Source organism: Microcebus murinus, chromosome X, assembly GCF_040939455.1.
Source record: "Microcebus murinus isolate Inina chromosome X, M.murinus_Inina_mat1.0, whole genome shotgun sequence".
Lineage (NCBI taxonomy): Eukaryota > Metazoa > Chordata > Mammalia > Primates > Cheirogaleidae > Microcebus > Microcebus murinus.
Genome location: NC_134136.1, coordinates 122,437,015 through 122,450,098, shown reverse-complemented (window position 1 = coordinate 122,450,098; position 13,084 = coordinate 122,437,015). Strand labels below are relative to the sequence as shown.

Here is a 13,084-nt window from a genome sequence, read left to right as displayed (position 1 = left end):
TGTCATTGTAATGCTAAGGGAGATCTTTGGCTTCCCCTGTCCTCACCCAGCCGGTCTCCATTTACTGCTGAGCAACCCTTCAAACTGAGCGGAGCAAAATATCTGCAGATATGTATGTGGGTATAAGTGTATGGGGTTGTGGGTGTAGATTAGTGGGCAGATGGGAGGATGGATAAGTGATTGGATGGCCTGATGGATGATTAAGTGGAAGGTTCCATGGATCAATGATGGATAAGATAGATGGATGGATGGATGGATGGATGGATGGATGGATGGATGGATGGATGGATGGATAGGTGATTAGATGAATAAATGGGCAGATGGATCAGTAGGTGGGTAGAGGGTGGATAGGTGGTATCAATGGACAGATGGATAGATAGGTTCATGGACAGATGGATGGGTGGATGAATTAGGTAGCTAGGTGGATTGATGGCTTTATGGACAGGTTGGGAATAAATGGACTGATGGATAGGGGAATGTTTGGATGGATGAGCTAATGAATGGGAAAAGTGAGTGAATAAATGATCAGTGGAGCTATGGATGGGTGGACAGATGGGTGGAAAATGGATAAGTATGGATAGATTTGTGAATGGCTAGGTGGATAGGGTGAACTTACCAATGGATGAGTAAGTGGGTGAGTGGATTAATGACTAAATGAACAGATGGGTGGGTAGAGGGATAGGCAGAGTAATTGATTGGATGGGTAGAGGAATGGAGAGGTGGACAAATCAGGAGTATTATAAGTGGGCAAATGGAACATGGGTGAGTAAATGGAAGGGCTAGACTCGGCCCTGCATTACTGCTCCCACATCAGCACACACTTTAAGATTCAGAATCCTCTGTGTGTGCCGTGCCCTGTGCCATTGCCTTTCGCAATGCTCCAAATGACACTGTCAAATTGCTCCAAATGACACTGTCAAATTGCTCCAAATGACACTGTCAAATGCTCCAAATGACACTGTCAAATTGGGATAACTCGCTCTATCTGACAACTGAGGAAACAATCCAAGTCGCTCAAGGACACAGCAATGGTGTAGCAGCACACCTGTAGTTCCAGCTACTCTGAAGGCTGAGGTGGGAGGGTTGCTTGAGCCCAAAAGTTCAAGGCTGTAGTGCGCTATGATCGCACCTCTGAATAGCCACTGTACTCCAGCCTGGGCAACACAGCCAGACCCTGTCTCTTAAAAAAAAAGCAAGTCAGTGGCAAAGCTGGGATTTGAACTCATCCATAACTTGCCAGAGGTACTCTGTGCTCAGTGCTCCTGCTGCCCAGGAGCAGAGCCCTCTAGGGGAGAAGGTATGATTTGAGGCCACTGAATATGCAAGATGAGGGAGACTGTCCCCTCAGAGTGGGGCCCGCCTGGGAGAGAACTTGGTAGGGGGGTGGGACCTGGACTGTCCCCCTCTGTACTCACCAATCCCTCATTTCCTATCCCAAACAGGAATATGCATGCTCTGGTCCCATAGCAGAAGTCTTGGTTAGAGCTGGGGCTCTAACCCAGGCTGTGCTCCCCTACCCAGGGGCAGCTTTGGAGACCTGGCCACACAGAGAAACACTCCCCACCAGTTACCCCCCACCCCTGCTTCTCCAGCCTTTCCACAGTCAGGGGGGCAGGGAGGGACAGCGCTGCATCATTCTCCATGGCACTCCACTCTGGTGCCATTAACAGACGCCTCCCCATCGATCTGATCTGCTAAGTGCTGCTGATTCAGGCGGGTGGGGGTGGGGGCCCCTGGGGGCAGAGGGGATAGAAGCTGGGCAGGCAGAGGGGGGAGTCCAGGAAGGAGGTGGGGAGAATTGGCAAAGTTCCCTGCCACCCCCATTTTCCAGATGACGCGACTGAGGCCCAACCAGCTTTGTAGGAGGCGGAGTCTCCCCAGGGTCCCTCTCAGGCTGTCCTAGGGGAGGGGGCTCGGGGAGCCACGAGGCCCCTCCCTGCCTCTCTTTTCATCTCCCGGCAAGCTCAGAGGAGCGGGGAGAGAGAGCCAGAGGAGGAGGAGAACTCAGGCAGCTCTGCAGAGGGGGCCAGGAGCTCCGGTGTTTGGTACCCCCAGCCCCACCGCAGTTGCTGCTGCTGCAGCGGGGACACAGGTGAGGACAGCCCTAGGGGGAGGGGACCACCAACAGCACTGTCCTTGTCCTTCCCTGTTCCAGCCCCCACGCCCTAGCCCATCCTGGGGTAGTCCCCAGGTGTCCCACTGGACCTTGCCCTTCCAAAGCCTCCTCCTGGGGACCCAGCCTCCTCCCCCTGCCCATGGGGCCTCCTCTCCAAGCCTGGCTGTGGCCGCTTCTCTTCCTCCTCCTGCTGCCGCTGCTGCCACTGCTGCTGCCCAGCACACACCGCCAGCCCCTTGGGGTGTGGTTTCTCCAGACCTGCCCCCAACTGTGGGACCCAGCCTTCTCACCAGCTTCCTGCAAAGCTCCGCAGCTCCCCCTCCCTGGAGACACACCCAACTCCCTTTCAACACCCCACACCCCTCTCTAGCCCATTTAGAGGGAACCCCCTTCCTCTTAGTCTTTTCAGGTCCCCTGAGTGCTCTGGGGCTTTGCCCAACTTCCTTCTAATTGAGTCCCAGCCCCTCAGGCCCCTTTTTGCTCTCTGCAGAACTCCTGAAGATGTGGACCAGGCTTTCTTAGCACCTCTAGATACCCTCCTTCCCTGGGTAACTCTCAGCCTCTTAAAAAAATAACCCAGCCCCACATGTATCCCTGTAGATTCTTCACTCCCCTCCCCAGATCCACCAGGAGGCCCCTCCTCTTCTTCCTTCCCCAGAACTCCTGTAGAGTGTAGACAACCCCCCCCCAGGCTATTCTTGGCAGCTCTAGGCACTCCCCAGACCCCTTTCAGCCTCTTTACAATCTCCTGGCTCTACAGCCACCCCTTGGGATGCACTAGCCCCCTTTCCAGATCCACAAGGGGGCTCCAACTCCGATATCTTTCCCACCAAAGCCTTGAGGGTGTGGACAACCCTCTTCACCTGTTTCACCCCCTCTAGACTACCTCCCTTCCAGACACTGTCAACCTCTTTCAAGCACTTCTTGCCCCATTTCTACCCCTGTGGATGCCCCAATCTCCAACCCTTCAACCCTGCTAAGGGCTTCCAGGCCCTTCTTCCCTCCCTAAGACTAGAGACTATTGACAACTTCCCATGTGTTTCTTGGCCCCTATAGACACCCCCAGGCATCTCTCAGGCACATGTCACTCCTCTAGAATCATCTCAGTCTCTCTAAACTTTCCCTCAGATCCTTCTTGGCCTTTCGGGATGCCTCTTTTCTGCTTCTCTCTATGTCCCCTGGCCCCTTCTCAGCCCCTCTACATCGCCCAGGCCCCTCCTAGACCCTGTAAATGCCTCCCAAGGCCCTGCCCCTCTCTCTAGTTCCTCCTCCTGGTTCTTCTTGGCGTCTCTAGACACCTCTAGTTTCCTTGTCCGTGTGGCCCAGGGCCTCTCCAAGCCCCCACCATCCTGGAGACAGCCACATTCTCCTAAACGCCCCCCCCCTCAAGTCTCCGTGGGCCTGGGGAGCGGCAGGATGGCAGCAGGTGTGGCCACGTGGCTGCCTTTCGCCCGTGCGGCGGCGGTGGGCTGGCTGCCCCTGGCCCAGCAGCCCCTGCCTCCTGCGCCGGGGGTGAAGGCGTCTCGCGGGGATGAGGTTCTGGTGGTGAACGTGAGCGGACGGCGCTTTGAGACCTGGAAGAACACACTGGACCGCTACCCAGACACCCTGCTGGGCAGTTCTGAGAAGGAGTTCTTCTACGACGCCGACTCGGGCGAGTACTTTTTTGATCGCGACCCAGACATGTTCCGGCATGTGCTAAACTTCTACCGCACGGGCCGGCTGCACTGCCCGCGGCAGGAGTGCATCCAGGCCTTCGACGAGGAGCTGGCCTTTTACGGCCTGGTCCCGGAGCTTGTCGGCGACTGCTGCCTTGAAGAGTACCGGGACCGCAAGAAGGAGAACGCCGAGCGCCTGGCGGAGGACGAGGAGGCCGAGCAGGCCGGGGACAGCCCAGCCTTGCCGGCAGGCAGCTCCCTGCGCCAGCGGCTCTGGCGGGCCTTCGAGAACCCGCACACAAGCACTGCAGCCCTCGTTTTCTACTATGTGACTGGCTTTTTCATCGCCGTGTCGGTTGTCGCCAACGTGGTGGAGACTATTCCATGCCGCGGCTCAGCGCGCCACGCCCCAAGGGAACAGCCCTGTGGCGAACGCTTCCCAATGGCCTTTTTCTGCATGGACACAGCCTGTGTGCTCATATTCACAGGTGAATACCTCTTGCGGCTGTTTGCTGCCCCTAGCCGTTGCCGCTTCCTGCGGAGTGTCATGAGCCTCATAGATGTGGTGGCCATCCTGCCCTACTACATTGGGCTTTTCGTGCCCAAGAACGAGGATGTCTCAGGCGCCTTTGTCACTCTGCGTGTGTTCCGGGTGTTCCGCATCTTCAAGTTCTCCAGACACTCACAGGGTTTGAGAATTCTGGGCTACACACTCAAGAGCTGTGCCTCTGAGCTGGGCTTTCTCCTCTTTTCTCTCACAATGGCCATCATCATCTTTGCCACTGTCATGTTCTATGCGGAGAAGGGCACAAACAAGACCAACTTTACCAGCATCCCTGCAGCATTCTGGTATACCATTGTCACCATGACCACGCTTGGGTGAGTGCAGACCCTGTGTTGGGGGCTGCCTGATCAATTGATTACACTCATCCTTTCCCTACAATTAGGAAGGTTAGATGAATGATCTTTTGTTTTGCGCTTCAGTTTGCTCATCTGTAAAAATTGAGGGAGTTGGAGTTAATCTTCAAATCTCTCCTAGCTCTGACAGTGCCTTGATTTTCTAGGTCAGGAGACTTGGGTTCAAGGATCATCTTAAGCTGCTGTCTTTCTGTTGATGTTGTTTTCTCAGCGACTCAGTTTCTCCTGTAAAATGGGAAATGATGATCCCTTCATCATTTAGAGAGGATTCAATGACATCACAGTTGTGAAAGTTCTCTGAATGTTTCTGGTGCAGAATATAGGTACTGACTTTTTATCACCCGGTTTTCCATTTTGAGGACCCACATCTCCCAACGTTCTAGAATTGTCTTTTGTGCAGTGCAGTACCTCTGTGGCTTTGTGATTCCTTGCTGCTTCCCAGAACAAGATATTTTCATCGTTATTTTTTTACTTCTAATCCCTGAGGGTAAATAGAGTTGGGATAAAAGTATCAACTCGTGACATTCCCATAGATATTGTCTAGAGCAGATTCTGTGATCCTTGTCTAAGTTTCCATCACCTGGATTAGGTATACAGTAGGTGTTCAGTATCTGGTGAGTGAATGACTGAATGAATTGGGCTTGCTCAGTGCCTTAATAGAGGTACAAAAAATTGACTTGGGGTTTCTGAGGAGTAGAAATTAATTCTGGTTGGAGGCTCAGGATCAGACTGGCAAACAAATATCGAGTCCTGACAGTGGGTTGGAACTGAGTTTTTGTTTTGTTTTTAAGACAGAGTCTTGCTTTGTTGTCCAAGCTAGAGTGAATGTCATGGCGTCAGCCTAGCTCACGGCAACCTCAAACTCCTGGGCTCAAGCAATCCTGCTGCCTCAGCCTCCCAAGTAGCTGGGACTACAGGCATGCACCACCATGCCCGGCTAATTTTTTCTATATATATTAGTTGGCCAATTAATTTCTTTCTATTTATAGTAGAGATGGGGTCGCCGCTCTTGCTCAGGCTGGTTTTGAACTCCTGACCTCAAGCAATCCACCCGCCTCGGCTTCCCAGAGTGCTAGGATTACAGGTGTGAGCCACCGTGCGCGGCTTGGAACTGAGTATTTTGATGCTTTTTACTCTATTCGGTCTTCATGACAACCCTGTGAGGGTGGATGGCTGCCCATGTCTCACAGTGGAGGACATGGTCTGAGATGACACATCACAGAGCCAGAAATGGCCAAGTTGGAGAGACTTTTGAACAGAGTCCTGAATGCTTAAAATGAGTCAAAATACAGAAATAAACAAGAGCCATCCTAAGGTACAGCCTGAGCAAAGGCCTAGAGGTTGAAGACTGCAGAGGCTGCATTTCTGTGGAGGAATTCTGATTGGTCTTGTGGTTAGAACAAAAGTATACAGTGTGATCTTGGGCAAGTCAGTTGCAGAACCTCGTTGAGCTTCGGTTCCCCCCTGTGAAATAAGTTAGTAAGGCTGGCTCTGCTCCATCTCTATGGGAGGGTGGTGGCATGGAGAAAGGCCGTGGGGGGGGTTTCAAGGCTCCCCCCTATTTTGTTATAAGAAGACAGTTTTCAAGGTTTCCTCTAGGGGAATGAGAAAGGATCCTACCTAGACAATGTAAGACAGAGACAGGCAAAACCAATAGAACACTCCTCCTAGGACTCGAAGCCCCTCGCTGGCCTGTGGCAGTAGGACTCTCTCGGCAGGAGGCTGTGTTTACTGCCTGTGATTTCCTCATTCTCCCCTCTATTTGGTATTAATAGATTTCCAGCTGATTCAGAAGCCCAGTATGCAGCTCGGATAGGGGCAGCAGATGGTAGGGGCTGAGGGCCAGACCCATTTCTCATCTGACCCACACTTGTGGCCAGAGAGGTCATTCACGGCATTTTTCAGAACGAGAAACTGAGGTTCAGAGAGTCAAAGTGCCTGGCTAGGGTTACAGAGTGAGTCGGGGTTAGATGGGATGGAAAGGGGGACTGAGAGGTGGGTGGGCACTTTTCCTGACCTGGGCCTACCTCCCTCTGCTCCAGCTACGGAGACATGGTGCCTAGCACCATTGCTGGCAAGATTTTTGGGTCCATCTGCTCGCTCAGTGGCGTCTTGGTCATTGCCCTGCCTGTGCCAGTCATTGTGTCCAACTTTAGCCGCATCTACCACCAGAACCAGCGGGCTGACAAGCGCCGAGCTCAGCAGGTAACTACACCTTCCATCTGAGCACCTCCTATTCCCTACACTCCAAGCCAGTCTACTTTTGGGCTTTACCCACCTGACCCGTTATCTCCTCCTCTCTTTGTAGAAGGTGCGCTTGGCAAGGATTCGGTTGGCAAAGAGTGGTACCACCAATGCCTTCCTGCAGTACAAGCAGAACGGGGGCCTTGAGGTGGGTAGGGCCCAGATTGGGGTTGGGGGTGAGTGGTGACAGGGGAAGAGGGTACTGCCCTTATCTCTCTGCTCTGTCTACCGTAGGACAGCAGCAGTGGAGAGGAGCAGGCGCTATGTGTCAGAAACCGTTCTGCTTTTGAACACCAACATCACCACTTGCTGCATTGTCTGGAGAAGACAACGGTGAGGCCTGATGAGAGGTGGCATGGCAGAATGGAGAGGGTTTCTCTGCTGCCAAGCCAATCTCTCCCTCAGATGGGAGGCTCATCACTAAGTGTAGAAATCACACAGAGCTTCCTGGAAGAGGCTACAACAGAGCTGAGCCTTGAAGGATAGGCAAGGGAAGGGGAGAGGGAGCAACTTCCAGAAAGGAGGGGACAGCCAGAGCAAAGGCCTGAGGGTGGGATCAGCGTCCATGGGGTGCCTTGTGACCCTGCCTCCCTTCTGCCCACAGTGCCATGAGTTCACAGACGAGCTAACCTTCAGTGAAGCCTTGGGAGCTGTCTCGCTAGGAGGCCGCACCAGCTGCAGCACCTCTGTGTCCTCCCAGCCAGTGGGGCCCAGCAGCCTGCTATCTTCTTGCTGTCCTCGCAGAGCCAAGCGCCGTGCCATCCGCCTTGCCAACTCCACTGCCTCAGTCAGCCGTGGCAGCATGCAGGAGCTGGACACACTAGCAGGGCTACGGAGGAGCCTTGCTCCTCAGAGGTAAGGACCCCACCCACCTGCTGGCCACATCTAGGGAAGCTCAGCGCTTAGACCAGTGGGTCTAAGATTTCAAGATTTTAGGCCTAGCAAGTCAAGCTTAAGCCCAAACACCTCGATGCTGAGAGCTTAGGCTTATCTAGTCTGGAACTCCTCATTCTTCATTCATTCTTTCACCAAGTATTTATTTATTGAGTACCTGCTGTATGGCTGGCACACTTTTTAAGCACTTTAGAGGTAGCAGTGAACAGAACAGAGAGAAATCCAGTGGGATAAAACAGTAAATAAATATGGCCGGGCGCGGTGGCTCACGCCTGTAATCCTAGCACTCTGGGAGGCCAAGGCGGATCACTCAAGGTCAGGAGTTCAAGACCAGCTTGAACAAGAGCGAGACCCAGTCTCTACTAAAAATAGCAAGAAATTAATTGACCAACTAAAAATACATAGGAAAAATTAGCCGGGCATGGTGGCACATTGCCTGTAGTCCCAGCTACTCGGGAGGCTAAGGCAGGAGGATCACTTGAGCTCAGGAGTTTGAGGTTGCTGTGAGCTAGGCTGACACCACGGCACTCTAGCCCGGGCAACAGAGTGAGACTCTGACTCACAAAAAAAAAAAAAAAAAAAAAAAAAAAAGACAGTAAATAAACAAATATACAGACTACGTAGTGTAGTGTGTCAAACAGTTGTGAGCACCAAGGAGAAAAATAAATCAGGGAGTGTAGAGCAGGGGGTGATGCAGTTTCAATAGTGTGGTCAGGGAATGATTTCCTGAAGTGACAATTAAGCCCAAAACAGAAGGAGGTGAAGGAGTAAGCCATGCAGATAACTAGAGAAAAATGTTCTAGGCACAAAGAGCAGCCCGTGCAAAGGCCTTGGGGTAGATGTGGCTGTGCACATTAGACACACAGCAAGGGAGCTATTGTGAGTGAGTGGAATGAGCCCGGGGGAGGCACATGAGGTAAAGGCTGAAAGGAATGAGGACCTGATGACCTGAGCGTGTAGATCCTACTGTAGACTCTTATAAAGACTTCGGCATTGTTAGGAGTAACCATGCGAGATAATATTTGTGTGTGTTCATTATGTTCCAGGAACTGCTCTGAGCACTTTGTATCATTTATTATCTCACTGAATCTCCACAACAACCCCATGAGGTAGGAAATAGTGTTATTCCTATGCTACAGATGAGAGGAAAGAGGTTTAGAGTGGTTAAAATAAGACTAGGATTTGAATCCAGGACTGTCTGACTCCAGAGCCCTTACTCTCTACTGCCATAATTGAGGATACAGAGGAAGCACTTAGCACAGTGCCAGGGACCCAGCAAGCACTCAATAAATGCCATATTGCTGTGGCAAGTATTAAGATGACTTTTTAAGAGCCTTCCATCTCCCCCACCCTTGTCCACAGCCGCTCAAGCCTCAATGCTAAGCCCCATGACAGCTTTGATCTGAACTGCGACAGCCGGGACTTCGTGGCTGCCATTATCAGTATCCCGACCCTTCCTGCCAACACGCCAGATGAGAGCCAACCTTCCTCCCCTGGTGGCGGTGGCAGGGCAAGCAGCACCCTCAGGAACTCCAGCCTGGGTACCCCCTGCCTCCTTCCTGAGACTGTGAAGATCTCTTCGCTGTGAGGGGTGGGCCAGCCTATTCAGAGGGCCCTCTTCATTTTTGGGGACTCCTTTCCAAAGCCATATTTTGGGGAAGCAGAGAGGGCAGGCCTGGGGACGCCCTCCGCCCCACATCAAGAACTATGCAATGGAGTTTCATGGAATGGCCTACATGGTGGGGAAGTAGCCAGGGAATGGGAAACTTCCCCCCTCCCCAGACAGTTCTGGTGGGAGCTGAAGCACGAGGCTTCCACAGGCCCCTGGCCTCCTTGCCCCAGCACACTGGGTGGGACTGGCCCTGCTCCCTGAGCTGGCCTCCTGCATGCTCCTCCCCTGGGGCCTGAGAGGTAGGTAAAATGCCCACCTGACATCTGAGCTCTGGCCTGAGAAGGAGAGTTGAGATTTCTTCTTCTCTCTGGCTGGGCTATGGAGGGAGGTTTGGAGGTTCAGTGAAGAGAACCCTCACCTCAGATATGGTCTCTAGGAGAGGTCCCTGCCCTCCGCCTGGCCCAACAATTCCCAGATTCCAAAGCTCAGAATGCAACCACAGGCTTCATGGGCTGTGCCACAGCAGTGGCCTGCCACCCCCAGGTTGAGGGGTCAGGCTGCCTCTCCCAACACATACAGATAGCACAAACTCCACCACCCCCTTCCCTGGCTGCTAGAAATGGGTCCCCGCAAGCCTGTCCTCCACTGGGCCCCCAGCAAACTCTAGCAATAGCTGCTGCCACCATGACATTATGCAAAGCCTCTGACCAGTCTGCTGCAGCATTTATATCTGCCCTAATCAGAGGGGCCACCTCTAACTACTCCTTCTCTCTTCTTCTTTGGCTTACTTCCTTCCTGGGTTGGGCTGGAGTCTGGACTGGCTGAGATAAGAACCTGGCAGCCAGCAAGAGCTGGGCTGTGTTTGGAGATCATAGGCTGATTCCATGTTCTTAGGCAGGATTCCAGAAGTGTCAGGGGCTGAGGCCTGGGTTGGGTTGTTCCTGAACTCCTGGAGTTGTAGCAGACAGGAGGAACTTCTTGATCTCCTTTTCCTCCCTGACAACTCCTTTTCACATATTCCACTCTCTTCTCCCTCTTGGGTCACTTTCTAGAACTCTGCTCTCAGGCTGAAATCTGCATCATCTCAGGTTCCCTGTCCCCAGCACTGTCCCCATGGAGCTGGTGACTGACAAAGATGTAGTTTCTGTCAGTCAATAAAACCTGAGAGGAGAGATGTGACTGAACACCTCCTGGGTCTGTGGGTTTGAGGGCTGGGTTGGGCTGGGGTGGTGGTGGTGAAATCACTCTGATTTCAATTCCTTTCAACTAGGTGAAGGGCTGGTATGAGTAAAGGTATGGGAGGTGGATGGCTCTGGTGATGTATTCTGGAAGATGAGGATCCAGGAGAAATGAAAGAGGGTGGTTTGAAGAGTCAAATACATAGCCAGTGAGGCAGACTAGGGGTTCCTGAGACATTCCCCTTGGACATCATCCACTCCAGCCTCCTGATTCACAGATGGGGAAATAAAGACCCAGAGCAGCATGTAGTTGGTTTGAAGAGACTTAAGCCCAGGCTTCCTGACAGCAAACAACTCTGAATTTAACCATAATAAAAGCATCTCTCAGTTTGGTGAATTCCCCTTCTTTGTGGACATCCCCTACATTCTCTCTTCTGGGCTACTGGCAACACTACGCTAGTGTGTGGCTGAGCTAGGTAGAGCACCAAGAAGACAGACCTTGGATTCAGATAAACCTGGATTCTTTGGGTGAAAGAATCACTTACCTTCTCTTGCCTCAGGTTGCTAATCTGTGAAATAGAGATAATAATTCATTTAGTCACCAAATATTATGAATTAACTGCCCATCATGTGCCAGCCCTGGGGATGTACAGAGTTAAGTATGGAAGGCAGACAATTAAGTAATTACGACACTGTGGTAGAACTATTATGGATTATAAAAACACGTAGAAGGCAGGAGAACCTAACCTGACCAAGACACAAGGAATGAGTTGGAGTTAGCCAGGCAAAAGATGAAAGGATAGAAATATTCTAGGCAGAGTTCAGTGTCCTGGAGGTTAGAGGGTGAGCTCAGGGCCTTTGGGGAACTGAAAGTAGTTCAGTCCAGCTGGGGAGGAGAGTGTGAGGCTGTGAGGTGAGGAAGGATGGAGAGGTAGGCCAGATCACAGAAGGCCTTGGAAGATATGACAAGGATTTTGGCCTTCATGCTAAGGATAATGGGGACCTCTAAAGGCTTATAAACAGGAAAGTCATGATGAGGTTTGTGTTTCAGAAGGATCATTCTGGCTGTGGAGAGTGTACTATAGAGAGACAGTCCTGGAAGGAGGAAGAACACTGAGGAGGCTTTTGTGGTAGTCCAGTTGGTAGGTAGCTGATGGTGGCTTGGACCAGGGTAGTGGCAGTAGAATTGGAGAGTTAAGAGATTTGGGAGGTATAATTGACAGGACTTGGGATTGACAGGCATATGGATGTTGAGGAAGAGGAAGCAGTCAAGGTTGACTCAGCTTTCTGGCTTGGGCAATGGCTGGATGGAGGTGCTATTCACTGTCCAAGGGAACATCGAAGCTGTTAGTGTCCAGTGCCAGGTACTTGGTGAAGGTCAACCGCAATTATTTATGAGTTCAGTTTTAGATGTGTAGTGCTGGACAAAAATATCCATTCGAGAGTGGGATATATGGGTCTGGAATGAGACAATAATGAGACAATTCAATGTGATAATGTGCATAGGCATTCACTCAGAGCCCTGAACACAACAGGCCCAGTAAATGTGAGTCACCTCCTCCCATTAAATCTCATGAGCAGAAAACACCACTAGAGTCCATATATTACTGACACCTTTCAGGCAAGGGTCAGCATCTGAAGGGAGGTAAGAAGGTACTCAGAAAAATATTGCAATGGTTTCCCAACCTGTTGTATGGCTTGGCTCCTAAGACTGGCAGCAAGCACTCACCTCTTACAACACCTTCTTGGTTCATGAGAGCATCTGAACCCCAGAATTATTCCCTGAGGTAGTCTGGGCAGGCATTATCATTCCCATTTTACACATGGGTAATCTCAGAAGAGATAATGACTTGCTCAAGGTCATACAGTTTGTGATGGTCCATTTGTATCTGGAACTGAGATCCTCCTGACTATACAAACGCTGGGATCCTTCCACTGCACCGCCATGCAGGCTAATTTATTGAGCTCTTACTCTGTGCTGGGCACAGCACCATGCGTTTTACAAGCATTAATATCGGATTCTAAAATTGGAATTATCATTGCCATTTAACAGAGAAGGAGAAACTGAGGATGGGGTGGGTATTAAATGACTTGCCAAAGATCACTCAGGAAGGGAAGAGCTAGGATTAACTTACAGCTTTCCAGCCACTCAATAGCCAGGGTATTACCAACCCCATTGCGACATGCTGGCCGGTGGTAGAGCCAGCTCATAAACATTTGCGGGACCCAAACAAACTCAGGTTTAAAAGGCTGTGCCGCGCCTGCGCAGTAGCCACAGGGGCGGGGAGGTCAACGCTAGGGCGAGAGTGCGGCGGTGCCAAAGAAGGCGTGTCTGTTTTCCAAACTTCCACAGTCCTCACGGTGTGTATCATCTGCCCCAAGGTTGGTCTGTCTGACGTGAGTGACAGTGTATTTTGGCCAATCACCACAGAATTCAGTCTGTTGCCGGGGTGAAGCGGTGCCC

The 13,084-nt window shown here is 51.7% G+C and overlaps 1 protein-coding gene across 1 annotated transcript; it reads left to right on the top strand.

The window, feature by feature from the left end:
- Nucleotides 1-1,824: 1,824 nt before the first annotated feature.
- On the top strand, nt 1,825-12,062 carry KCND1 (potassium voltage-gated channel subfamily D member 1). Its single transcript, XM_012738112.2, has 6 exons — nt 1,825-4,653; nt 6,735-6,897; nt 7,001-7,084; nt 7,171-7,269; nt 7,541-7,791; nt 9,193-12,062. The coding sequence occupies exons 1-6, from the start codon at nt 3,533-3,535 to the stop codon at nt 9,416-9,418; spliced, it is 1,944 nt and encodes a 647-aa protein (XP_012593566.1). The 5' UTR covers nt 1,825-3,532; the 3' UTR covers nt 9,419-12,062.
- Nucleotides 12,063-13,084: the final 1,022 nt, after the last annotated feature.